The sequence below is a fragment of the Pterocles gutturalis genome, unplaced genomic scaffold (assembly GCF_000699245.1).
Source record: "Pterocles gutturalis isolate BGI_N339 unplaced genomic scaffold, ASM69924v1 scaffold18090, whole genome shotgun sequence".
Lineage (NCBI taxonomy): Eukaryota > Metazoa > Chordata > Aves > Pterocliformes > Pteroclidae > Pterocles > Pterocles gutturalis.
The window spans coordinates 55,004-82,786 of NW_010146222.1; the positions used below are offsets into that span (position 1 = coordinate 55,004).

A 27,783-nucleotide genomic window follows, 5' to 3' on the forward strand; every position below is an offset into this window, starting at 1 on the left:
CTAGTTTACAAAGTCAGTCACTATTGAGTCACTATTTCTCAATACCCCGATTCCAATCCTTTGGTTGGGAACTGTTCCAAGGCAGCAGCAAAGACCAGGATGCAGCTGAGGAATGACGTTCATAACGCCCACAACCTTAGAAGCACAACAGCCAAATCAGTAACACCATGAACAGCAACGTGGATAAATCAACCACAGTACTAGTATCTAACTGGTTCTGGGTGGATGCCTACAGGCAGAGATTTGACTTGACCCGTATCTCCTGCTGCCTTGATTGATGCCATCACAACCCCATTTTCAGTTAACAATTTGAAGAAAAAAAAATGGGAGCATGTTCCACTTCCATTTATCCTCTCAGCTTCTTAACTGTCCTATACCAGAAGAAAAAAAGATTAAGTCAGTCTCATACTATCAAGAAAACATCACATAAAAGCACATAAGGAATCAGAACAACAGCATCGCCTCTAACAATTTAGCAGCTTGGCCATAGCTGGCTCTTGGAAAGCACTATATTTAGCTTCCACACAAGGAAAGCAGCTTTTCTGTTCCACAAGGAGCCCAGAAAAGGCACTACAGGGAAAGACCACATACTAGCTAAGTAAAGCAGTACATTTTCCATATGGTTTCGATCTTGGTCCACAGATATAAATTATTTTATTCTTTATCTTCAATAGCAGCTGCTCCAAGCACATGATCCAAACAAATAGTCTACATTTTAAAAGGAGTACAACTGGAAGAAAAGGTAGAGGTCCCTTTTTCTTCTAGTCCTCTTTTTTAAAAAAAACAACCAACCAACCAACCAACCAACCAAAAGAACCTACCACTCAAATATGAAAATAAACCTTTTGTTCAGCTTTACAGGAACAACTCATTTAGAAAGTCAAAAAACAGACAAGATCTTCAAATGTGGCTCTTAGATCCCAGATAACCAGAGCCACTAGAAATCCAAGGGTTGCCTGAATCACTGCAAAAAAAACCTGTCTGCCAAACACTGGGTTTACACTCTGTTGGAAGTTCAAAGAGCAGTGGGAAATACAGGAGAAAAACCTGAAGGAGCCGCTCAGCACCTTGCAATGGCTAACACAGCAAACCCTTAGAGGATGGGGAGGGATGTCATAGGCTGCAGCACAGGAAACCTCATCACCTCTTTATTTCCCCCCCCTTTCATTTCAGTACAGTAACTGCTTTAAGACCCATGGTGTCCTTGCACTCCACTGTCCCAAAGAAGGGCTAAAAATTCTCCCCTGCTGCAAGTTTCCATTCCAGGGCTGAGCTGAGACCCAGGCGGACAGCTGCAGTTTTGCCAAACTATTCTCTGATCCCAAAGGCAACTGGTGCTCACAAGACAACCCCCAGGCTACACTGGCTACCACTCCAAGCCCCCAAGGTTCACATGCTTCCCTCCAAATCCCCAGCTGGTTTGGTGACAATTTAATCTCCCCAACAGTCTTGACTGGAAAAGGGCATGAAACAAGGGACACTCCAACAAGAGCCCTGGGCTGACCAGTGATCAGACACATTCTGAGTGTTTCAATCTAAAGAGCACAATGCGAACATCATTTCTGAAGCAGACATTCCCCTGCAGGCCATGCAACAGTGCCATCTCCGCAATGTGTCAGTAACATGAAGCAACTGCAGCAAACGGCTCTTAATCAAGGAGCTTCACAGTATGAGAAAAAAAGGCAACTGGATCCTCCTCAGAATTCACCCTAGCTGGTGTTCAATGTACCTAAAGATGTCTAGCAACAATTGCCTTAAAAATGCAGATCAAGCTGAAGAAGGAGACCACAGCTGCAGCTGGAAAGGGAAGAAGAGAGAACTCCTTTTCTCAGCCTGAAAGGGGCCACAAAAGAGCAGCCTCTTTGCTACTAGATGTGTCCTCATGAGATTCTGAACTCACAGGCACCCACCTCAACTACAGCTGTCCTCAGAGCTGGAAAACCTGAGCCGGAATTACCTGGTCTGCACCAACCACATCAACATCGACATCTTCAGTTGTGTCTTCTGCTTGACCCTCCTCTGAGACATCTTCTTTCTTAATCTCATCTTTGCTGGGGGAAGAAAAAAAAAAAGCTAAGTCTTGAGAAACTGAATAGCAGACGCTGCACATTGCACAAGTGTGCTTAATGCAGAGTAGTTCACATATTAAGATCTAATGCTGAGATATCCACGTAAGGTAGCCCGATGTTTCTGGCCCAGTATTTCTCTGGTATGAAAGAGGTTATGCTCTGAGGAATTTCCAATAAAGCAGTTCAGAAACAAAACATTCATTTTAACAGGGGCTGGATCTCTTATCACCTACATGTTTTAATCATTTTTTGTTCTGGAAACCTGGAAAAACCTGGAAAAGCATGCATCTTTCTGGGATTTTAATGACACCTAACACCTCAATAAATGAACTGTATTAAAGGAAAATATCCCAGTTGAGCACTTCAAGTGCTTTACAGAGCTCAAAAGTAGACTTCAGGTGGCCTATTTCTGCAATACCTCTCTTACATCCAAGTTCTGTGGGGTTTCACTCGGGCCTGTGTGCATGCTGCACACAGAGACACACCTCTCTAAAAGAAAGTCATCAGTTACACAGTAGTTAATAGCAGAACTGCAGAGACAAGAATCCTCTTTCATTTCCAGAGATGCAGAGAACACTCATCTCCAGGGAGTAACTGATACTGCAGCCCTCTAATCAGGACCAGAGACAAGAGAAGTGGAACAGGGACCCCTCCTCATTCCTTGTCTTTATTTCTGCACACTTGATATTAGTCCAAGAAGGCACAGAAGCCCTGTGACAGTGCGGGACAAACAGGCTAAAGCAGCAATTGTAGATATTGGACTGAGGAAACCAAAACCACAATCTGTCCCTGGGACACAGCCCATAAGAAAGCCAGGAGGGGCATGCACCCTGTGCCCTTTGCCCATGGAAGTATCACAAAAAACAGAAGCAGATGTGGATAGACAGACCTCAACTGTCAATACCAGGACAAGCGAAGGAGCTTGTAAGGCATAAAACTCTCACCAGTATCTTCTCTGCAGCCCTCCTGGACAAAGGAATGGCAAATGTTCCTGCAAGTGCATCTCTCGAGACTTCAGCCTCTTTCTGCTTTTTCCTGCTGCAGAAGCAAGCTGGGAAGCACACTGCAGGTCTGGAGCTTTGCTTGCTGCTTCAGTCTGGCTGGTTTCAGGCAAAGACCCTGTAACAGACAGCAAACAGACTCATTCTCCAGCCTCACTCTCAAAGGTCTGGAGACGGACATTTCCCACATGTTCCCCATAGCGCTGAAGCAATAGGGCCAAGCTTAAAGGGATCTGGAGCTAAGCATTAATTTATCGAAGGAACCAGCTGAAAGCCACATAAAAGAAAACCAATTTACTTTGCCCACAGGTCATTTTTGGCAATCTAGATTTATAATCTTGGCCCCAGTCCACAAGCAGTATCAGTACTGCTGAGTCTGTATAACCCTCAAGGAAGGAGGGCCTTTGGGACACAAAGGAACAAGCTTCTGAAGGCAGGTCACTGAAAAGAAAATTGGTGACAAAAGATGAGAGAAATTAAAGAATGCTCCCTTTCCTCCATATACAACTGCACACATCCATAGCACTTAGCATTTTCAGTGGCAATTGGTTTCATCATGTCTTTGCTACATTTAGCTAAGTCTCACCACATCAGTTCAGAAAATACGTCATTATGGATTGGAAGTCCATGAGAGTTGCTAAAGCCTGGATCCAGCCCACTTAACTATAACTCTTTAAGTTAGGTGTAATCCTACAGGCTCCCTAGAAATTTAACAGAGAAAAAGACCCCACAAGATGATCTGGCCCAGATCATCTGGGCTGAAGATCTCAATCACCTTCTGGAAATACCTCTCCTGCCTCAACTATCTACAAGGCCTAAAGCAACAACGCCCTTAACAACTGAAAGCAATGAACCAAGTCTCAATGGCACAGAAAAATGCCAGAGCTCAGTACAGAGCAGAATTCAAAATTATCTGTCTTTTGCTCACATAAAGTCTCCAGACCAACCTTCCTGCTATTGAGTGATGAAGAGGCTTTTAACAACAAAGCTGAAGGCAAAAGCCACAGTTCAAACTGGAAAGTCCACAACATCCAACACACTGTGGTACTGCTAATGCAAAGCACGAAGCGCATTTTTGCTGAGACAAAGCAAATACAGCTGATCCAGAACAGGGAAGTTTTCATACCATTAGACAATTTCCTTTTAAAAGAAGATGTCTTAGATGTGCCCACAGGGAACCACTCTCCAGAACTGCCAAGGACAGAGCTCTCCTCATCTTCATTTGCCAGTAGAGAGTTTCTGTACCAAATCAATGGCTGCCATTCATCTCCTCTGCAAGGCAGTGGTTCTGCTATATACCTCTGTAAGTAAGCATACCTGGAGAAAAGGAAAAGCAAGCATAAGAAAACTCAGTGTCTTTCCCCTCAACATCAAGGGAAGTGATTGCTAGAAAGGTGTTCTGCCTTTACTCTCGAAACGGGCAGACAGAACTGTCGAAGAAAAAGCATCCCTTTTCTCAGAAATATCTGACATCTCTGAAATATCTGGATATTTAAAATGTAAATGTCTTCAAGGTTAAAGAGTTCTTGAATTTTTAACATTAGAAACAACACTTGATTCACAGGAATTAAAGAATTACATCAGTCTCTAGAAATAACTTTCTCTGCAGGAAAAGTCACTGCCAATTGCATGCTCCCAGGAGCAGTCTGAACGGAGCAGAACTCTGTGAGGATGCAACCCTTCTCCTGGTGGCCCTTTTCGGCCTCCTGGACTGTGACACAAAGGAGATCCCAGGCAAAAGATGTTCCTAGTGATTCAATAGTCCAGCAGGTGAGGAAATGGGGTATTTGCGCCATGAATGCCTGTTTTGTCAAAATTATAAGAAAGAACAACCAATAAAACCACTTTTCTACAATATCATCTCAAACTCAATCCAGTTCTCTCAGGTTCCCAATAAAATTTAAGTGTCTGCAAGAAGCAGTTAACAGCTCTGCAGTTACAACAACACACAGGATGTGAGAAACATTGGTTCAAATCCCTGTTTTGCCTGATTCAATCCAGAGGCTTGACACAGGGCCTCCCTGAATGCCAGGTGGAGCTATCAGCTTTTCTGGAGCAAAGAGGTTTCCTTCAAACATTCTTTTTGCAAAACAGGACATTTTTGACAAAGCCCTTCTGATGCATTCTTACTTCACAACAATAAGAAACGAAAAACAAAGTCTGCCTCGGGATTAGAAACTGGATATTCACTACATTTCATCTACAGCTCATCACTTTAAAATTAAGCCCAGTGTTGTTAAAACAGACCCCACCTTAGCAAATACCAGAAGTGACAGTTTTAACGCCAGCCAGTACAGTGTATTATTCTTTCTCTGATTAGCAGTGTGGCCTGGAAAATATCAGACATTTAATTTGCTTTGCAAAAAAAGAACACCAGTGCTGGGAGGAGGTTAGGGTAAGCACTGACTCTGAAACAATTAGAGTCATGGACCCTGGGGGCCCCAGGGATCAAGAAACCCTGGTAATGGAATTTGTTGGTTTCGAACAAGCATGTATTGTAACTACTGTTTTAGGGTCTAATCCAACTGCTATCAATGTCAATGGAAAGACTCCTACTGGTTCAGGAATCAGGCCCTTCGTGCTGCTTGTTATTCAATAATTCATTTCTTGTGTGCATTTTGTGGCACAGAGCAATTGACAAGTCAAGTATTTTACTGCTACAGCCTGGGCAATTACAGGGGAGGAGGTTAAAATCCATGTACTTTGATGGTGTTGAAATATACTCCTTTCTAACAAATGCCCATATTCTGTATCTCATCTGTTACAGGTACATTCACATATGTTAACATACAGACCTAGACATCAATCCTATGATTAATAATAAAAATGAAAATAACCAGATGTTTATTTCTAAAAGTTCATGTTGACCTAAAACATTCCATCCAGTAATTTATGATGGAGCTAAACCTAAATATTTCTAAGAAGAAATACAATCTCCAGCCCCTGAAAGGCATTTTAGGCCTCCCAGAATAGAAACTGTTACTCTAGAAACATAGTCTGAATTTACTTGTAGTCAAAATTGCAATTTCCTCCCTTGTGAATTTTATTGTTTCCCATTTGTTCCCAGCAGCAGTGGGAGGGTCCAAAGCACTAACAACTGAAGTCAAAGAGCAATCGCTGCTAGGTTCTGTATTTCCCACAAAAGTTTTAAATGAATAACCCTACCTGAATGTACCTAATACATTCAGGAATATGCTTCTGGAATATATCCACTGGTCAAGAAATTAAATACAGCCGTAGAAAAAAAAATCATCAGGATTTAGCTTTAAATCTGCTCACATTAATAATGAAATATTTTCCTCTTGCTTAATTAAAAAATACTCAAGATAAATGAAATTACAGAGTTTTTCACGGATGGATTAACAGAAAACTACTTATTGCACAAGTGCCACCACACGATAATAGATCTTTAAAATCCAGATAACACGGACAGAGTTGTGCAGAAACTGTACAAAACCAATTCTAGTCATAGATCACAAAGATTCTCTCAGAGAAAAATCCAAGAACAGAAAGGGAAGTTATCACTACCCATAGATCATCCACTGTAGATTTACCGGAGGTTGTAATCAATATATATCAAATCTTTTTCTTCTATATTTTGCATTTTGTGTTTGAGTCTACTTTTAAAATATATTGTCCATGTAGCTGGCAATCATTAATAAATTGTATTTGTCATATAAAGTAACAGGAACATAGACATTTTACCACTTTTGACCCTTGTTATATAAAAACTGGTTGATGATCCCTGGAAGTTAACCTCCAATTTAGGACAAAGTGACACAGGAGCAAACAAATTACACAGAGCTCAGGAGATATAGTTTTTGAGGGTTTTTTCCCATTTCTGATAACTTCTTCTCCAAAGTGTAACTTTCCCTGTCGGGTACTGGAGTGATTTGCTCAGAAATGCAAAAAGGCAGATGTGTCTTAATGTTTCATCTTATATATTCCCATGTCTTCATATATGCTCTCAGGAAAATTAAAATAGCTGTTACGTATTTTGCAATAGTTTTCACAGTATCTGTAAATAGAAGACTGAAGAGCAGAGGTCCACATCCAAAATAGGCAGCAAACAGAAGGAAGGTCGGATAGATGGAAGAACATTACTTCCTTCCCAAAAATTACTGGAGTTGAGGCAGGTGAAGAAGGCAGTTAAGAGGCATAATCATACATCTCTGTTCAGATGCATAATGTCCCAGGATGCCAAAATAAGGCTAACATTCTTATATTATTAAATGTAAAACACGGGGGCCCAACTGGATCAGGGCATATTCCCCTGTAAATAGTAAATTCTTTAATTTAAATATCCCCATTATGAATACTGTCATGCATATTTTTATTCCAAATATATTGCACAGAACTCATGTAATTCAGTCCTGAAGCTACGGAATTAGATCATTACAAGATAATGATCTGCTCATTACCTCTTCCTCAATCTTTTCTGCTTTACTTTTCTCTTCAGAAAAGCATTCCTGGCATTCCACTAACCAGTGAAGTTGCAGATCTCTTCCACCAAGTTAACACTGTTTTTCCCTTAGAAGAACTGCCACCTGATCTAGTGGAAGATGTCCCTGCTCACTGCAGGGGGGTTAGACTAGATGACCTCCATGGTCCCTTCCAACTCAAACCATTCTATGATTCTACAACATGTGGCCACAACTATGTTTAAAAAAATATCTAGAATGCATACTGCACGTACAATCTGAAATAACTACTACTACAAAATTCTACAAGTGTCTCTCAAACTAACAGCCTCAGGGGCAGATTGATTTCAAAAGTTCTCTGAAAGGCCCTTGAGGAACTTCTGCAACACTGAAGGTCAAGTGTCCCATGTACAATGATACACAAAACACAAACTGTGTACACCTGTACAAGAACTTAACTTACACTAGTCTTTTGTCAGGCTTTAGCAGCTTGTTGGAAAACTCACTGATGATTAACAGAAAGCTCAAGTTAGGAGGCAAGCACTTTCCATCTGCTCCAGTGGCTCCTCGAAAAGCAAATTCAATCCCTTCCCTATTGGAAGCAAAAAATAGAGAGAGAACAGAGTAATAAAACAAACAGCTAACAAAAGCAGTGACCATGGACAAAGAGATGTTACATGGCACATACTTGTGTATCATAGCTACAGATTCTCTAGATTTCACCTGGTCCCAGCCAAATGTTAGTGAAAAGCGACGAGCAAGTTCTTTCATATTTATGAAGGAAGCAGAGGAGATGTCCACACCGCTACTGCTGTCTTGGCTTTCTGCATGTGTCTGAAATAGCTGCAAAACAAGTCTCAGATAAGCAACAATATGTAATCCTACAGGCAAACAAAACACCAGGAGGACACAGGGACATGCACAGCAACAGGCAGCTTACAGACAGAAGCCTTCCAAAAGGGCAAGTAAGTCATATATTTCAGAAGCACATGTCTGGAACAACGACAAAGAACTGACACAAAGGACACTGTTGTGCTTACAGACAGGCACAAATTAAAAAATAATTAATGAAAAGTGATGTGCATACACAGAGAATCGATTCCTGAAGGTGTTGCCTCCACTGACCCCATCTCCTGTTAGGACTTCTCAATCAAGCTCAAGAGGCCTAATTGGCCTGAGAGGCTTTCAGAATATCAGAATGCAGATATAAATCAGCGACTTTGGCAGCACCATAGTCCAATTTCTGAGACTGAGACTGGGTCAAAAGCAAGTCCCGAGCCAAATGAACTATGTTTTAGGTTTTTTTCCTAACAGAACATGGAGGTAGCTTGTTCCCTTCAACCTGTTAAGTTTCAAGGTCAAGCAAAGGCCAAAAAGGGCCTGTTGTCTATGTGATACCTAAACACCAAGTCCTATGTCAGCAGAATATATGTAGCCAAATGCTGCTTAGCCTCATCTAAGCTCAGATTTCAGGGGCTAGTTCACAGATCTAAGCCCCTGGCAATGTGTGTGAAATAAGCAAAGCTCATGTATCAGTACACCCTAGGAGGATCCTACTCTGCAGCTTACAGCACAACCCCAAGCCAGAAGCAGCTCTGGTCATGGGCAGCGCCAGCGAAAGCAGCTGCTAAAATAGCTAACTAGCCTCAGCACTCAGCAGCTGCAAGCCCCAGCAACTAAGACCCTTCAGAAGAGCTGCACCCTACTTTCTTCCAGAAAAAAAAATACTGACAATACTGGGGATTAGAGCTGGCTAGCCACAGACACATTTGGGGTTCCTCAAATTCAACAGAAATTGAGGTAGTCAGTAAAACATGGCACAATGTCCTTAACCTTTGTCAAGGTTAAGAGGCACCTACTATGTCCCAAGAAACACTCTGTAATCTCACATCAATCCTAACCCTTTGAAGGTTAAAAACAAAACACAAAAAAAAAAAATCATGCACAAAATTGCATTTTAAAATGGATGTAATGATTTGAAAGGAGTTTTAATTATGACATGCAAAACCAACATACACATAGAAAGTATGGCCAAGGAAACAATTTCTTCCACTAGTTTTTTAATGAAGTTGAATAATTATGGCAAGGTAGGTAAAAGATTCCAACATGAATACAGCTGTCTTAAGAGCACCTAGCCTCTTGCTTTAACCTTACCTGCTGCAGACAGAGAATCAGTGTCTTGGTACTCTGAATTTTGTTAATGTTCCTGGTCCTGCTTAGCGCTTCTTTAATTATGTCTCCAAAATCATTGTAGGTCTGTGAACAGCAGCAAAACAAACAAGAATTATCATTCACCTTCTGCACTGGGAGTACACGACACACATGACTGTGTTCATGTCACACCAGAAGTTCATAAAACACTCTCAATATCAGAACACTTGAGCTAAAAGATGAAAATTGGACTTTTTATATTATTTCACGTGTAAAGCAATGGTATGCTCCTTTAAGAGAAACATGAGGATTAAAGTTCCACTGAAATTTTTAAGTATTATAGCAAAACCCTCAGGAGAGAAATAGAGAGTCTTCTCTATTTAACCAGTGCTTGCCGTGGGCCCAATGAAGTAAAGAACAAGATCCATGTTCAGGTATTTCCAAAGTCCTGTTTGAAGCTCTACCAGTTGTCTAAATACCAGAACCCATATGAAATCTAGGCCATCTGCATATGGACTTGTGTGGGCTGTATGAAGGTAACTGCTTCAGTGTGAGAACCTTTATAGTCAAAACACTCTCCCAGCCATCAACTGCTTCTCTGCAATAGCCTCTCTGGAGAAGCCGAGGAGCAGATGTTCAGACAGGCATACTCTCTACTCAATTTTCAGTTACTTTGTCTGCAATGAGGTACCTTTGTAGAGCCAAGAGGAGCGTTTTGTCTGACTCTTGCATGACTTTATAGCCCTTTTGTGATTATACAAGGATTCTGCTGTAACATTATTAACCCCATATCTTTCACAAACACTGGAGTCACTTTCAAAACCTAAAATTCACTGATAGGCAAAGCAACCTCATCTAAAACATTACCTTCACATAATGCTTGTAGATCTCAGCAGCCGCAGTCATCTCTACCACATTATACACTATTAACTTGCAATATGCTGCAAGAAGACTCCGCTTTTTGTGCAAGTCATCAAGTTTGCAACTTTCATCCTTTCTCTCCTCCTCTCCTGTCAGATCTAGGGAAACAAAAGCATTGAAGCTTTGTTCTACTACTTTATTCAAGACATCTCAATTTTAATGACCAACTTTCATCCAAATAGCACAGACTCAGCTGTTCAGTCAACATGCTAAGCAACAGATGCTAGTGCTCATTCCTGTGTATAAGAGAAAACACAGGTTTATCTCCATTTCAAAGCTTGCAGCTGATGACAGTGAAAATGAGTAATTTCCAGAGTCTTCTACTCTGATCTTCATAGAGCTTTCACATTTCTGCTAGTCAGAATCTCCTTGTACAACACTGCTCACAGCTACAGAACAGAACCAGAGTGCAGAATAAAAGGCACAAACACACCAAATGAAGAGACCAGACAAATTGCAACTACTTTTTTTTTCCTAGAACAATACTGCTAGAAAAGCAGCACATAACTCATCAGAAACCCTACAAAAGTTGCCATACACTGTCAACAAGAAAAGAGTTCTCCAACTCTCCAAGTGGTTATCAACAAGAGTGAAAGAGAAAAGTCATTTCATATCATTAAGAACACATTAAGTCTCTGGAACATGGGCTAATTACTAGCTGGATAACTTCTGAAAAACAAATACTCTTAAGAGTCTTCCAACACAGCTATGAAGGTGCCTGGGGAGAGCTTCTTGCAGCAGGAGAGCTGAGACACTCTTTAATCTATCAACAGCCAAAAGGCTTCGGTCTCTGACCTATAATTTTGATGTGGACTGTTTCTGCTTCTAGCACGACTGTGGGCCTGGAAACAAACATAAGGCAAGTGACTAATCAGAAGTACTTGCAAATTAGAGTTAAAACTAAAATGGAACAGCTGCCAGCTGTGCACACAGACAAGCACACCCATGGCATGACAGAATCACTCGTTCAGGAAGGAATCTGCAATGGAACGATAAGGATCCTTTGTGGAGAGGACTGAGGAACTGAAAGCATCATACAAAATGGGTTTGAAGCAGATCTCAGGCCATTTAACCCTACACAGGATTAATGTTATCAGTTTCAGATACATAACATATGCAACCTGAAACATAACCTACTTCAAAAACTCCCACAACTAGGATACGACAACCTACTTGAGCAATCTTTTCTATTGTACCTATACCTTTACCAATAAGGATTCTCTTCTACTATCTCCCTATTGCAATTTAGGCCCATCACTTCTTGCATATGCACTATGACCTGAAGAAGCGTTGTGCCTAAAACTGAACACAGAAGTCCATCTGAAGAGCTGAAGGACAACAGTTTGACACAGTAATCTAGAACAATGCTTGGTTTTTCAAAGCATGACGCTTGACCTCAGCCTCAAAATCACAATGAACTAACAATCTATTTTAAAAAAACTCACAAATGGAAACAGCCTTCACAATAACAGCCTCAATATGGCATCTGAATGTGTTTGAAAAAGACAACAGAGCAACAAGTACTATTTCCCACTAAATTTCCTCCACACCCCCCAAATCAAAATCCACTAGTCATTTACTGTGATGGCTTAGGAGTGTCCATGCATTGACAGAGTCACACTGTAATGCTGCAAGGCCTTCCTCTAACACCATAATCTATACCACCAAAGTCAGTCTACCAAATACTTCTACATTCTCACCCACCCCTGCATTACATCAGCCCTTTTCATCCTTACGAGTAAATCAGCAGCTATTTCCTGTGGTTGATCCACAGTGGATACAGATCAGTGAATAACAGGTCAATTTGCTTATAAAGAGGCACAACTGAAAAAACAAACAAACAAACAAAAAACCAAAACACAAAACCACAGAAAAAAACTCTACAAAAAAAAGACCAGACTCTTTTCCTGATACATTCAGTGCAGATGACAAATGGCAGCAAAAGTGGTAGATTGTTTCTCCAGTGATGAGGATGGCTAACCTTTGTTTTCCTCTTCTTGCTCCATGAAAACATGGTCCTGGATAAACAAAAGCAGTTTTTCCTGAAGTGATGTGCTAGGAAGATAATCTATAAGTCCAACTGCTTCTTCGTTATTATTTGAATCCTGATGACTCAAAATCAGCAACCAGTCACAGAGTATCATGAAGGCCTGTATCAAGCAAACCAAACCAAAGAGGGATTTAGAGATCATATTACTTTTCATGCCAACTCCACTTTACATGTCTATCAAACACCACAAGTCACAATCTAGCTTCTACCCCACTTCTTCATTACAAGCTAAAGATTTCTGTTTGCCCCAACATGTGGTAAAATACCACAGCTGAGCCCTTCCAGAACTTGTACATTAGGATACAGTATATACAAGTATCATGCATGAACACTAGCTAAAGATTTTCAAACTTCCATGGGAAGGAAGAAGAGCTCTATTATGCTAGAATATCTCTTTTAACGTGTGAATCGCTGGACAATTTCTCCAATTTTTTTTTGAAGTAATATTCATAGCAAGGCATTAATAAAGCAATGATAGCAACCAGTACACTAATCAGCCTAAACAGAAAACACAATGATTATCAGCTGGCAAATCAAGTCATTCAGATTCAGGCCTTGATTCTACAGATGGACCTATGTAGACACATACCTACGCTTGATTAAAGCACTAACTTTTGTAGCATTTTAACTAACATCACTTTAATTTTCCTTTAAAATAAATAGTTGAACATTTTTTTAAAGAGTTACTCCTCTGCTGAGACAAAAAATAGCAAAAAATCAGTAGAAGGAAATACTAGTATGAAAAGAAAGGCAGGCATTTAAAAGGAAGACAAACCTTTTCTCTTACATCTTTTTCTCTATGGTGGAGGAAGCATATGCAAATCTGACTGAAATGTCTCAGCTCTCTTCTTAGTGCAAAAAGAGTCTCCTAAAAACATATTTAGGAACAGTGACAAGACAAATATGTTAGGGACTATGATTCAATAGAGAACTACAGAAAAAAACAACAGTTGCATCTTTCTTCCACTGATATTAATTTAAGATAGCACAGCTGAGGACATTATGAAAGAAGCTGACATCTCACAGCAGCAACAGCTTACTAGCTATGAACAACTTTAAAACCACGTCTCACTTTCAGGCACAATATCTGGGATAGAAAGGTCAATCCATAAAAATCTGTACTTCCCCCCCACACTCTGCTGCAGAAATGTGACAAATAGTAGTAGGATATGTGCATCTGTCACACTTGCTGAGGCTAGTGGTATTCAGCAAGTCACAAACTCTTTGTTTCTCCATCTGTAGGATGGGCAGCTCTGACAGCATGTATTCTGTTGTTCACTTCAGCTTATCCTTATAAAGCAGTGATAATGATTTCTACTTTAGACATGGAAGTAGAGCCACAGAAGCTCTGGTCCATCCCACCTAATTTTCAGTGTGAATTGCCTTCTGGAGTTGCTCTTCTCTCTCCCTCTGTTGACTACAGAGGGAACACAGTTTAACTACACTGCTAACTTGGGCACTCAGAAAGTTAGGCATCTCTATTTGTTAAGATTAATCCAGCAAGAGCGCCTATTTGATTTGACCACAGCTACATAAAAGACTTTCTGATCCTTCACCAGCTCCCAGCTGTTGCGCTGCACTGAGCTCTGAGCAGTCAGTAGATGAGGAATGCCCTTACAGGAGGGCTGGATTTCATGCTATGCAACTATCTTTACAAGAAAGGGGATCCATTCCAGGGCATGCTGAGAAGAAGCAGACCATTGGAGGAGGAGGGGAGGGAAGAAAAGGTCCTAGAGCTGCTGTCCAGGAAATGTTCTTTTTTGCTCTTGGACATTCTCTCTTAGACAACATCCAGATTTGGCCCTGCAGTGGGCTGTAACATTGTGCTTCCAATCAAAATCTGCTCCCATATGAAAGGTCAAATTAAAAAATGTGCTGCCCCATTATCAGTCAAGCTAACTGTGTCTGGACTGAAAGGCAGAACATACTAGAGCAGAGAGAGATGCGGACATCCACACAGGAATGGAACGGGACGGGAATAGACACTGAATCAGTCACCAAATGGGTAAGCTCCCAGCTAGCATTTCTCACACAAAACAAATGTCCATGTCAGCATCCTGTTCTGTACACACAGGAGCACCAGGGGAAGGGGACAGAATGACAGAAGCAGCAGCACTCAGTGTAGTCAGAAATCATAATAAAGAGGAGCTGCACAGGTACACTGAACCAAAGCACAAAAGAGCTTTCATCTCTGGTGTCTTAAACTAGACTGTCTCCTGAAATACCTGCCAGAGCTTGGCACTAAATAAAAGCAATTAAGAAAGTAAGTAGTCAGCTAAGAGTTACCACTTTCATTCAGCTTTCTGACAGAAATACACAAGCAAAACAAGAAAATAAAATCAAAACAAAGCAACAGGACTTTCTAGAGTTTTCACGGAATATTCTTTGCTGCTTAAAACAAGAAAACAACAAACCATTTGGCAGTGGAACAAGTTCCTTATCTCCATCAAGTCCCAGGAATTCGATGCACATGTTTTGCAGTAAAAATAGAAGTGAACCATTGTTCACTTACTCTCTTGCAGACTGAAAAAGTATAACTACTTTAAAAAGAAAAAAAAAGGGGGCAAGACAGAGAGAAAATGCCTCAATTCAGTTTGGCTTCCTCAAGAAAACACGCAAGTTATCTTCTTGAGAAAGCTTGGATTTTTCCTGGTTATCTGAGAACAGAAAAACAACTTCTAGAAGCACAACCCTGGGTTTCAAAATTATGCAAAGTAGCTAACCTTGGGAGAATTTTCCGAAACTGCAGCTAGTTGCCACAGGAGAGAAAAATACGTGCACTGGAGAGCTGGCAGGATCATCTGCAAATACAAAAAAACGCCCTTTATTTACATTAAAAGCTCAACAGCAGAAAGCTTAGGATTAAACAATGCATCCAAGCCTGACATTCTGCGTGCTGCTTGCACGACCATTTCTGTACTGTATTTAGACTTTAGGTGCAGAAAGGTGCTGCTTCTGCAGAACTCTGACATCTTGACAAGTTCAATGGAAAGTAACCATGTACTAAAAAGGGTGTTCACAGAGGCTAATTTTAGCTTAGCTTCTTGGGATTTCTCTTCAGTCTTTGGTGAAAGACAGACTCCTCCAGAAGGCAATTCAGAGCAGAAGCCAAACCTCGGTGCTCTGATGCTCCATCTAAAAGAGTCCACCTCTACCTACTGGCTACAGGCTCTTTCTACCCAGCTAAATTTCATCCCTTTCCAAATAACCTCAAGTTCTCTCCTGAAAACAGGGGATGATTAACATCCATGACTGCTACAGTACTTCACCTTGTAACCCTAGGATATGCCTCCATCTTGGCACGGCCAACGTTTGAGTTGAGGCAACCAGACAACCAAAAGGCTGCAGTGGAGAAAACTCGTAACTACAAACCATCTTCACCAAGAGTCAATCTGCAAGCAACAGGACCAAAGTATTCCATGCTATCCATAAGGGAATCCTCACAGTCCCAACAATTACATATGTACTGAAAGCAGGACTGTGCAATCAATGGGAAGTACTGAGCATGACAAAGGATAAATCCAGATTTGGATATTACTCTATCCTAGCTTTGGACAACCTCCAAAATAAACAAATCTATGGCCAATTCCAGTAATGTTATACCAAAGACAGCCTCAGTTTCCCAGACTGAGAAATGGAAACAGTATCTTCCTGCGTCATAGGGCATTGATATATAAGATCATTTAATATTTCCAAATTTTTCTGCTTTCAACAAGAAAAACCTCCTTCAATGTTAAGTATTAACAACTCACCTGAACAGGCAAACTCCCATGTTCCATTTCAAACACCAGCAACCTTAAAGTCTTGTCATACAGATTCCAATTAGTGAGGTCATGGGCACTGCAAGTGAAAAAGAAACAATAAAGATACACTAAGCAAGAAATGAAATCTCACCTAACCAAACAGGTTAAATGTATCCTATTTTTGCCTTCATCTGATGTACAGCAATAACTTTAAACAACTAATTATTATTTATAAGGGGGGGGGCCAGAGGGGAGAGGAATGAAATTAAGTTTTTCATGATCTAAAACTGCAACCTTTAGTCCATAGCTTTACAGTCTGCATTCCTACCACAAAACCACAGTGGCATGAGGAGAGGAAAAAGAAGCTTGAGCTCTGTACCTTTTCCTGTACTTTATCCACAGTCTCCAAGTGCCCAAAAAGGTCTCAAAAACAATTTCCTCACCCTGCTTTAAAAGAGTGTTTCTAATACCGTTGAGTGTTCACAACTCAACACTAGAATTCTCTTTGCAAAAACAGAGCAGCCCTAGCATGCAGGATAGGTAAAAGACACATTGAGAAGAAGGCCCAATTACCCCACTCCCTACTGTCTTGCATAATAATTTACTTGGTGAACAATCCCTGGAGAATCAAGGTTTTGAGATATCTATCTTTTACCAAAAGAAGATCAAATAAACTAAACGAAACAAAGTAGATTACATCTGCTGGGGAAAAAATGACTATGTTCGCTATACCCTCTTCAGACTGACCACCAGTGTTGACAGTAAGGTAATGAAAAAACATCCAGCCAGGAGGGAGGCACCACAGAGGATCTCTGTGTCCACTCTGACATCCCAACTCTATAGCACGTACTTCTTAGCCACATTAGGGCTGATGCTTCAACCTCAGTAAGGAGTTAAAAAATAATTCCATATCCAAGAGTACAGTTTTGTTATGAAGAAACTAAACCTTGCAGCATTTCTTATAGGGATCATTTTCATGTGAAAAATCTTACTAAACCCCACAAATGACCAGTTCCCATTTTACATCTGTTAAGTATATACTTAAGTATAAGGGGAAGTAAATTGTGTAAATAAACATCTCACTTATGAAAAGCTGCTACTCTTCTCAAAGCAGACTGCATTCGGGAAATTTCTCCTGCATCCGTACAAAATCCTTCTTCCTAAATTATGAAAGTTTGGGAAAGAGAAAGGAATTAGCCAGCATGGGGCAAGGTAACTGCTATGTTCTCTCCCCAACCAACCTACAAGCTTGAATTACTCTCCTTCAGCCCTCCCCAGTCCCTTCACCTTTAACCAGGCTACTCATATCTTCCTCTACAGCAAAAAGAAAACAACACATTGACTGTACAGAAATTTTGTATAAGGAAATGTCCCTGTCATTAGTAAGCCCACAGCAGCCTCCCTAGACTACAGTATTGCTAACACAGAGTAAAAAGTAGCAATTAGACTAACACAGAAGTGCCAACCCTCAGACTCACAGGCCACTCATGGTCTCTCACATAGTTGTTGGGGACCTCTGGTAAGCTAACTGTTCACATGGTGCTGACTCTCCTTGCTTCCAGCTGCCAGATCACATTCAAAGATAGCTAAAAATATATTAAATACTTTCCCATAGATGCAATTGCTGTAGTTTCCACAAGTATACTACGTGATTATGGGAGATGGTATATACAACCAGGAATTAGAAGGGAGGGGTTCCAGGAGAAAATCTCTTTATTTAGATATGGATCAGACTATGAAGGAGTTGAAGAATCCCTGGTCTAGCACTTATCTTGTTTCTCATTAGTACACATTCTCCCACATTGACATAGATATCTATTTAAGACTAACAAAATAAATCCAATCTGAGGTTAGGGGATTTTTTGGCTTGACACATTTTACAATATGCCAGTGTCCAATAAAAACCTGCCAGTGTTAACTCTCATACCATGGCATGACACCTGTTCATGACGGCACAGTTGATCAGATCAGCTGCGGGCTTCTGTTGTTCAGTTCAGCCAGCAAGCTATTCATATCACCACCAGCTGTTTCTGCTTTTTAGAACTAATGAAAAACTTTGAGGGAGACTCTGCAGTCCTCCTTCAAGGGGAAAGTCATAATTTAAAGGACCTCAAAGCTATACAATCTGCATTACAGACTGCTGTTTTGGGGTTTTTTTTCTAGTACTATCTCTACAGACAAAGCAGCAGCATGAAGGGCATCTTGTGTACAGTCAAATATGTAGAAGTACAGAACTATACATTTTTGGAAACAGTCTCATCACCTATACATCCACAGCACTTCTTAGCTGATCTTGCACATAGTATCTTTGATACAGTAATGGAGTAACTGGAACAACTATGGAGCTTAGGTCCAGAATATTCAGAAGACATAAAATGCTCTGGTGCTGGTGTGGAATACCTCATTTCTTATTTTCCCCACTCTGTTCCTGACAAAATACATCTTGCTTCACTAAAATGTAAGCAATCAAACTTTTCAGAAGCACAAACTCATCTTTGAAAGCTCCACTCCCCTCAAGCAGAGAAACAGCAGACAAAGAATAGTTCCATATCCTCCTTAATTTCTCAGTTTTCTTTTTTCATAGGGAAACAGTCTGTTTATCTCCACAGTGACTCACACTCACCTTTTGCCAGAAGCCATCTAGTAGCTGGTTAAGCTGCCCCATCAACTCATCTATCAGTTGAGTTCGGGCACAATCCACCTTGCTGTAGATGGCAATTTCTTCACTGCAGAGGATATAATAAGTCCTGGAAGAAGCCTCAAGGACAGATATGTCAGAGTGTTTGGTCACAATGTCTTTTATCTCTCTCAGCAAAGCATCCAAATGCTGCAAGTTATAAAAGGGGTACTATAAGTAAATTGCACAAAAATCCACTTATGCTCTCATTTACATTTCACTAGGTCAATATATCTCTATAGGTGATCCAACCAACATGACATAAATGCCAGTCTAAGGATCAGAGGTGCAGGATTAGGGGATCCAACTTTTTTTTCTGAGTTTATAGCTATTTTTCATTATTATTGTCTCTGGATCTTCCTAAAGAATGAAGCAACTGCTTTAAGTTCTGCTTTAGCAATACACGTTTGGCACTACATAAAAATAAAGACAAAAGGTTGGGAATAAAAATTGCCTTTCCAAAGAACAGGTGTGTCTTCAAACAATGGAAGCTGTGTCCCTCAGGAGCAGAGGATGGAGAATTTTTCAGATCATGTCAGCAACTGGGGTCTTCACTCTTACTGAGAGGAGGTAACTTCTGCCATTCTGCTGAATCTCTCTCTTCCCGTTAATATTTTGTGTTGAAATTAATCTAGGAGTGTTTGCCTAACCTCCCTGTAAACATCCCTGTTTAAGAATACATTAAGCTGTTTCAAAGATTTAATTTATCCATTTCTGACAACCCCTCTCCCATCAGCAGAGACATTGTCTCCATTCCTATCTTTCAGTTATTATCATTCCCCAGCAACTGGGAGTCAGTCTTCAAGGAGAATGAAACCTACTCTGTAGTAAACTCCTGGGGGACACCAGCTTAGACACATGGCATAACCCACCCTCTCTCCACCCAACAATCAAAAACCCAGGGCCAGGCCTACCAGATGAAACCACACATTTTTATCTGCCAGGGCCAGTCACAGCATATCAGAACTGACAAGCACTAGGGCTTTTCTTTGGCAGCCCCAAATCAAAAAGTAAAGCCTGAATAAGATCTCTTTCCCCAAGGTTTGAGACCATTTCTTTATATTTCAACAGTCCCCTACTTGTTCCAAGTCCCACTAAACTCTGTACATTGTCACATAAATTTAGTGCATTCCACATGAACCCACTGCCCCAATTCCTATTCACCTTCTCTAGATGTCCCGTACTGTAAACATCTAAATCATAATACTGAGGAATCTGCAGAAGATTTGCCACTTTTTGTACATCTGTTGAATACTGCAGAGAAAAAACAGGATATGAGTACACTACAGGAATTTTAATGAAATATTTAACATGCATTCACAGAGCAGCTGTTAGTTACCTTTGCCAAGAGCTGAGGAAGCACCATAATAAAGTGTTTAGTAATTTTGGTACAATCTTCCAATTGTATTTTCTTCTCTTTTACTGACAGAATCTGCAGATAAAGCATTTTGTTTCAATTACAAAATCTCTTAGATTTGAGTGAAATTCTACATGTAACCTAAGGTTAACTCACATGCCTTTTTCTAAAGCATATCAAAGAGAGATAAAGATACTTTTCCATGGAGACAACCAGATGCCTTTTTATTTTTTGTTAACCTTAAATTAGATGCAAATTGCTGAACAGCTATATCTCATGGATAAAATGCTCACCATTTGTCAATAACATGCTTCAACTGGCTTTCCTCTAATGCTCATCTCCTTCAACATCCACTACTAATAAGATCTAGAGGTCAAAAGACATTGTGTCATTTCATAAAAAGATGCCCTTTTATTTCAGAAGATATACCTACCACGAGGAACATGCTGTCTGGCAAAGCACATGAGGCAAAGAGAATGTGATTACAGGACAATAAATAAGACTAAGATGCACTGACTTTTTTGGCTGCACCTCTGCCCACTGGAGGATGACCTTCAGCTGCTTCTCTAACCGTTGCGAGGATAATTTCAATGAGAGCACTTGCATGGGCATCACTCAGTGCTGTAAGTAAATCAGTCTCCTTTCAGCATCACACAAAAGAAAAATGAAGATGCAGCAACAACTAATGTAAAGCCTACTTATTTATCTGAGCAATTGTGGAAGAACACTACAGAAAGAAAGATGCAGTGCTGCTAAATAAACACCTAAAGAGTGTTTGATTTCATTAGAAGAAAATTATTTTGTACATTTACTGAACACAGAAACAATTATTCCTCTCATGGCTAAACTTTTTAGGGCTGTTTGGCTCCCAAAAACACAGGCAGTTTTAACGAGGCCTACTCCTACTGACTACTATCTCATTTAGGACAAACCTGCTTCTTCGAGTATCAAAATGCTTTAACTCACTGGGTCTACAAACTTTGATTTCAAACACATAACCACCTCCAGTTCTACTACAACAACTATTCATGGAAGCATAGAAGGGTTTGGGTTGTAAGGGACCTTAAAGATTTCTTTAAGTTCATTTTAAAATAATTCTACAAATAAAACTAATCCTCTAGAGTGTTAGATGTTAATGAACTCAACACATTACTCATTTTTTCAGGCTTAGCCCAACAGTACTCACTTCAATCAATTAATACTTTTAGATTCTTACGTTTTGGACAAACAAACAGAAGTGAATGCTACGTCAGAATTATGGCTTAATTATGCCAGTATTCCTGCAAAGTTTCTAAACTAACATTACATAAATACAGAACACTGAATAAAACAAATATGCTGATATAAATATCACATTGGCAATGGATTGAGTTGCATCTGCTTGGTAGCCCTTGGAGACCACAATTTGGGATCAAAGTGTACTGCGATATGGAATGATCCTAAACTAGCTGAAGGCAAGGTTCAAAAGAACAATATCAAGAAACTCATTAGGACAAAATTAAGCTCTTTGCTTACCCACCTTCTCCATCTTCTTCAGCATCTTTTAATAGAAGAGTGGTCATGCACTCCCAGTCCTTCAGGAAATTGCCTGCCCAGTCCCACAAGCTGTCTATGAGGTATGTAACATGTTTGTGTAGCTAGGGATTAAAAACACAAGCTTATAGAAGTAAACACATCACTGAAAGAAATATAGCTTCCTATGTTTCTCTCCCTTTTTAAAATTACAAAGCTTTGCCATTCACACAGGTATTCACATACAGGATTCCAACGTATTTAGTTTGAGGCTAATCAACATTTAAACACCATGTCTTCGATCTGATACAAAGCAGGAAAGTGGGGAAAAAAGCAGGAAAAGTAGGGAAAAAAGCTTTTTTTTTTTTTTTCTCTCTTTTTCGGATACTTCTCCATTGTAACTTAAGTAATCTCTTTAAACGAGCTTCTGTATTACTTTTATATTGCTGATCATAACAACTGAAAACCCAACCTTGGGACTAGAAACTAGTCGACATTTTAAGCGATGTCTGAAATTCTTTGTCAAAAGATTCAAAACTGCTGTGCCTGAGACACTATGGCCAGACGTAGGTCTGCACCACTGCAAAAGCCACATAGTGAAGTACAGCACATAAACTGATAAAACTCTCAGCAAAACTATGCAGTTCTTAGTCAGCATAGAGCCATAGTACAGCAACCCACATCTGCCTGCAGAAAGACACCGACACATACCAGAAAACCCTCACTCAGTGTCATTAGTCTTTCCAGTTGTTTTCAGAAGCTGCTTCAGCACTGATTCTCTCCATTAGCATAGTTGTAAATGAGTTTTAAAACAACAGAACAGAAACGTCTTCATTAAAAACTCATGCCAGAGAGCAAAAACATCCCAAATCAAACACTTCTGAGCTCACTGCCAAAAACAGTTTTCAAAAGGAAGCTAATACTTCATTTAACATGCAACACTGGATTTAAAAGGCTTACTGCAGAGGCTATTCTCCTCACCTCACTCTCCAGGAAAAAATGTATTAATCTTTTCAACTGGTCAGTACTCGCCCCAAACTTCCCTCCTCCTTTGGGCTGAATTTCTTCATCTCCCTCATGACTAAGCAGCCTGCCAACAGAAAAGGAAGTCAGTCCACTTCTGTCACATTCTCCTTATACTCATTTGCCAATGTAACACAAATTCTGTCAAGATCCCAAGGACTGCATTTCTTCTAAATGGCTACTTATTTACTCCAAATCACATTAGACATTTTTATCAGATCAAAGGAAAAGAGATTAGATTGTTTTCCATTATGAGAGATCTGCTATCCCTGTGGATGCAGACTATTTCTGACAGTTTCACAGGTACCCTGCCAGCTTTCTGGACAACAGATGCATATTCCACAGCACTGAACATATGAGTTAGGCATTTGCTCATGCTTGAAAAAGGGCTTCCCTTGGCTGCATTTAAACCTTAACAACAGAGTAGAGATATTACTACTCAACCATTATTCACATCATGGTACATTTTGGAACTAAAGCTTCTTAAAGAATGCATAGTATCTTGTATTTATAAGAGGCAATTCACTCAACTTCACAAATACAGTGGAAAAACTGTTCTTCCTCTTCTACCTCAAGCGTGAAGCACAATATGACACATCTCAATTTCCATTTCCCTCCTTATCCAAATTGAGCAGGACTGTACCACTCATGAAAAGCACTAATCTCCAAATAAATACAGAAAGGCCATCCTCACAGATTAAGGGAAGGCCCAGATGGCTTGGATTTAGGAGCAGGACCACACTACTTAATGTCAGTAGAACCTTATACCTTCAGAAAGTGCTTCTGCTAGTATAATCTATGCCAGTTAAGTAAGTAACCTAAGTTAAAAATGTGAACATTGAGGAGAATTCGTGCAAACCAAGAAGGGGGTAAAAAAAAAAAAACAAAAAAACCACAAGCTTTTATACCAAAACTTTTGTCAGTATGTCCAGAGAAAGGAGGGTGTCACTGTCATCTCTATCACACTAGAATGAACATTTCTGTGCTGTCAAAGTGCCAAAGAGAAGAACTGGGCAAACAAGAGCAAGGATGAGGATTACAGGGTCAAAGTGCACACAGTGCACTGGGAAGCTGGGCAGAAAAAGTAAAGTTATCAGGGCAACCACTTAAATGCCAAAAAGCAGCAGTGTTCTGAGATGAAAACCACCTGATTTATGATAGAATATTAGGACCAACACAAAAGACTAAGTAAGACTAGCAGATGTGATTGAAGACTCATCAAAACAGAAATTTATCTTCATTTGTCTTTCTGTTGGACTTGGCTCCACAAACCCCAGAATGTCAGCAGTTCAGATAGACAGGAAGAGACAGGTAGGAGGAGATTCTGCACACGTGAAAAACACAAATCATTATTACTTCTGATTTTTTCCCCACAAAAGTATTGCCAAAATATTTTTATTTTCATTCCTCTTTGTAAGGCAAAATTATTTCTCTCAGCCATGGAGACAGAACATTTATTTCTTCTCTTTTTAGCACGCCAACTCCATTCACTTCATGCAACCATTGTTATGAGAAGGCCATTACTCGTGGGGAAGATAAACCCTGTACTTCATTAACGTGACAGAAAATTGGGAGGATTTTTTAATCTGCTGCATCTCTCATTATTCAAAGCCTTTACAATGTATAAGGCAACTTCCAAAGGGAGGAGGCCATTTTTGTGATTAATCACCAAAGCTAGGGAAATCCAGCAGATGCCAGGTGATGAATTAGCTTGTAAGAAGCAAAGCAACAGGAAAAGAAAGTAGAAAGAAAGGAGGTATGCTCTCAACATAGCATGGCATATGTGGATCAGTCAGTTGTTTCATATTCTCTGTGTTAGTGTTGCAAGTTTTCTCATGCCTATTGTGCCAGGGCTGTGCAGGGGAATAAATTATTACCCCCAGACAGCATTTCTCTTCTGATTCAGCACAAGAAAGCACATCTACTATCCTTGTGGTACACACTTCCAGCATAAAAATGAATGTTTAATGTCCCTCTTAAATAAATCCACCTTCATTCTGCAACAAATGAGAATATGCAAGAAGTAGGCATGCAGGCAGGCAGATACCTGTTATAAAGGAATTCCCCAGCTGCTACTGCAAGCGGACGATGTGTGGTATAAACAAACTGGTATAACATTTCGCAGTCTTCAGTTGATAACACATCCTCACAGTTCCTAGGCAAAAATAACAACAGAGGTTATAGTTCAGGTTTATCTGCGAAGAATAATAGGAATGCTATGTCCAGCTTTTACTAGACCTGATTCTCCATAGCCACGCAACTTGTTTACACAGCTAAATTTTTGTAGGACATATCTAAAAATGCTATCAAGCAAAATCGTCAGCATTCTTTTACTCACTATCTAGAGAAGCAGATAGCCATGACAAATCAGGCCCAAAATTTGTATTTTGCAATACAAATTATTTTTCAATTATTTATTACAATATTTTTAAAACCTATATGCTACTACACTAGGCTTGTACAGAGTCACATGTAAAAAGAAATCAAAACACATTCTTGATAGCATCTTTATGACTGTGACCTTTCTGTGCAAACACACTCAAAGTCACTTTTTTTTTCATTCAGCTACACATCTTGAGAATATCACATGCTGACTAGTAAACCTAGAAAAGTCTATGAGAGGTAGAAATAGTATTAGTATCAACCTTTTACAAAAAGGTAACTGAAACATCAAGGTTGAAAAACCCACCGAAGAGATACCAGAGGAGTGAAGCCCAAAACAGTTTCAAAAGGCCAGCTTCCTCCTGCTATAGCAATATCCTTGTACTAAGCTGCTTCAGAGAATGAAAGAGCAACATATGAGATCCTTCCACTTACTAGAGCCAGGTGAGGGTAAAGGCTTTTTATTTATTACTGTGCTCAAACCTCAGGTAGCAAGTTTAAAATGATCTACAGCTGCAGTTCAATACCTTCTCTAAAACTGAGGATTCATGCTCTTCAGTTGCTGGGAGTGATGTCTTACAAAAATTTGCACCCCTTCCTGCGCTTGCCCATTTGTCTCCAATCTCATCGCATCCTTTAGCATCCTCACAAGTCACAAAGTCCCAAAACATCCTCCAACCTGACTGAAAAAAGTGAGCTCACATTAGGTGAGACTCTCAGTGGATTATCTATCACAAATATTTTAGCACTGGCTAGGATTTAAAAGTAGTCAAGTAAAAAAAAAAAAAAAAAAGGACAGCACTCATTTCTCAAACCCACTAGCCTGTGATTGATAGAAGCTGGTACCCCATGAATTTTATATTTACAATGCATTTACTCACACAGCACTCTAATTTTTCAGTTTTTCTGTGGTTGCTTACACTGGTCAGTGGAACAGTATAAAGATCTTTAAATGTAGAGCGTGGAGACAGTATGCCTCCAAAAGTGATGGGTCTCTTGCAAGATAAACCTTGCCTTCAACCAAAAAGAAAAGCTGCCTTACATACTTCAGGCAGGTTTTGGTTGCCTCTTTTAACATGCAGTTCTTGAGTATATATATGCAGTAATAGGACAAATAGAAAGTCCTCTGAGTGTATATATATCATGTAACTGGTGTAACAGAAAATATTTATGTGACTCTTACTCAGCCAGCTACAGAACTGGGGACATAGAGTAAAAATGTGCTTATTGATGTTAAACAGTAAGAAACTGAAAGAGTTAACATGGTGCACCAGAGTATATGAATAAGCATTGCTGTTTCACGTGAAGCCCTAACTGAAGTATCAAGTTTATTAAACTTTACAAGTTTAAGGAATGAGAGCAAAACAAAGACTGACAACAAATTGCACTTACAGGAGTGCAATGGATGATATAGCAAGTTTGTATATTAAAAGGCTATGGGGAATTTACCGACATACACTAGCAGTCTGACAAGGTTTCTTTCATTTTTTTTAATACCCATCTATTATTTAGCTCTTTCAGAGCACTAGCTTCTATGAAAATCTCCTTGTCATTTCCTCCATACACACGTATTTTTAAAAAACCCAAACATGGACAGCTTGAAAAAGAAACATTTCTATACAAACATACCATGATCTAGAGTAAACACATGATCACAGAAGAGCTGAGGATGGACAGTACCTCCAGAAATCATCTAGTCCAACCCCCTGTTGAGAGGATGATCAGCTAGAGCCGGTTGCTGAGGGTTGTGTCTAGTCAGGTTTTGAATATCTACAAAGTCAGAGATTCTGTAACCTTTCTGGCAACTAGTTCCAGTATTTGACCACACCCACAGTAAAAACTTTTTCTTATGCTTAAATGGAATTTTAGTGTACATGGTTTTTTGCATGTGAATTTTTTATTCTTTATATTTCAGGTTTTCTCTTCTAGGCACATTTATGGAGACAGTGAATGCAACACCTGTGTGCCTCTATTTTAAAAACATTCCTTGCCTAAATCGTTCAGATAGCTTGAAGCACACAGAAGCATGCCTGCCATCTCTTTGGGTAGAAATTAAAGACTCTGACTTTCCAGCACAAATGAAATGGCCTTCCCTTAGAAATTTCCTTTCCTTAGAAAAGGACCTGTGAGTGTTGGTGGACACCAAGTTAAACATAAGCCAGCAAATGTGCCCTTGCAGCCAAGAAGGTTAATGGGTGTCCTGGGCTGCATTAGAAGTGCTGCCAATGGGTCAAGGGACGTGATCCTTCCCCTCAGCACTGGTGAGGCAATACCTGGAGTTCTGGGTCCAGTGCTGGGTTCCCTAGTATGAGAGACATGGACACACTGGAGAGAGTCCTGCAAAGGTCCATGAAGATGATTAAGAGCCCGGAGCATCTCTCATGTAAGGCAAGACTGTGAGAGCTGGAACTGTTCAGCCTGGAGAAGGCTCAGGGGCGATCTTATCAGCATATCACAGAATCACAGAATGTTAGAG

At 40.0% G+C, this 27,783-nt stretch overlaps 1 protein-coding gene across 1 annotated transcript; it reads right to left on the minus strand.

The window, feature by feature from the left end:
• LOC104470665 (cohesin subunit SA-2-like) lies at window positions 1-25,978 on the minus strand. Its single transcript, XM_010085666.1, has 21 exons — window positions 25,835-25,978; window positions 24,973-25,094; window positions 22,884-22,992; window positions 21,910-22,027; window positions 20,908-21,011; window positions 20,373-20,465; window positions 20,198-20,287; window positions 18,980-19,183; window positions 17,440-17,516; window positions 16,366-16,453; window positions 15,337-15,414; window positions 13,389-13,478; window positions 12,545-12,713; window positions 10,510-10,661; window positions 9,646-9,747; window positions 8,180-8,334; window positions 7,955-8,083; window positions 4,197-4,387; window positions 3,014-3,188; window positions 1,958-2,051; window positions 1-135 (listed from the first exon to the last, which is right to left on the minus strand). The coding sequence occupies exons 1-21, from the start codon at window positions 25,976-25,978 to the stop codon at window positions 1-3; spliced, it is 2,619 nt and encodes an 872-aa protein (XP_010083968.1).
• Window positions 25,979-27,783: the final 1,805 nt, after the last annotated feature.

Excerpts from the sequence above, each read along its gene's own strand:
- LOC104470665 (XM_010085666.1), bottom strand. The coding sequence starts at position 25,978 with ATGTTTTGGGACTTTGTGACTTGTGAGGATGCTAAAGGATGCGATGAG. Across the intron at positions 10,662-12,544 it reads GCAAGAAGAGGAAAACAAAG|ATCTGACAGGAGAGGAGGAG; the intron begins GTTAGCCATCCT and ends TTGTTTCCCTAG. Across the intron at positions 8,335-9,645 it reads TGATTCTCTGTCTGCAGCAG|CTATTTCAGACACATGCAGA; the intron begins GTAAGGTTAAAG and ends CTTGTTTTGCAG.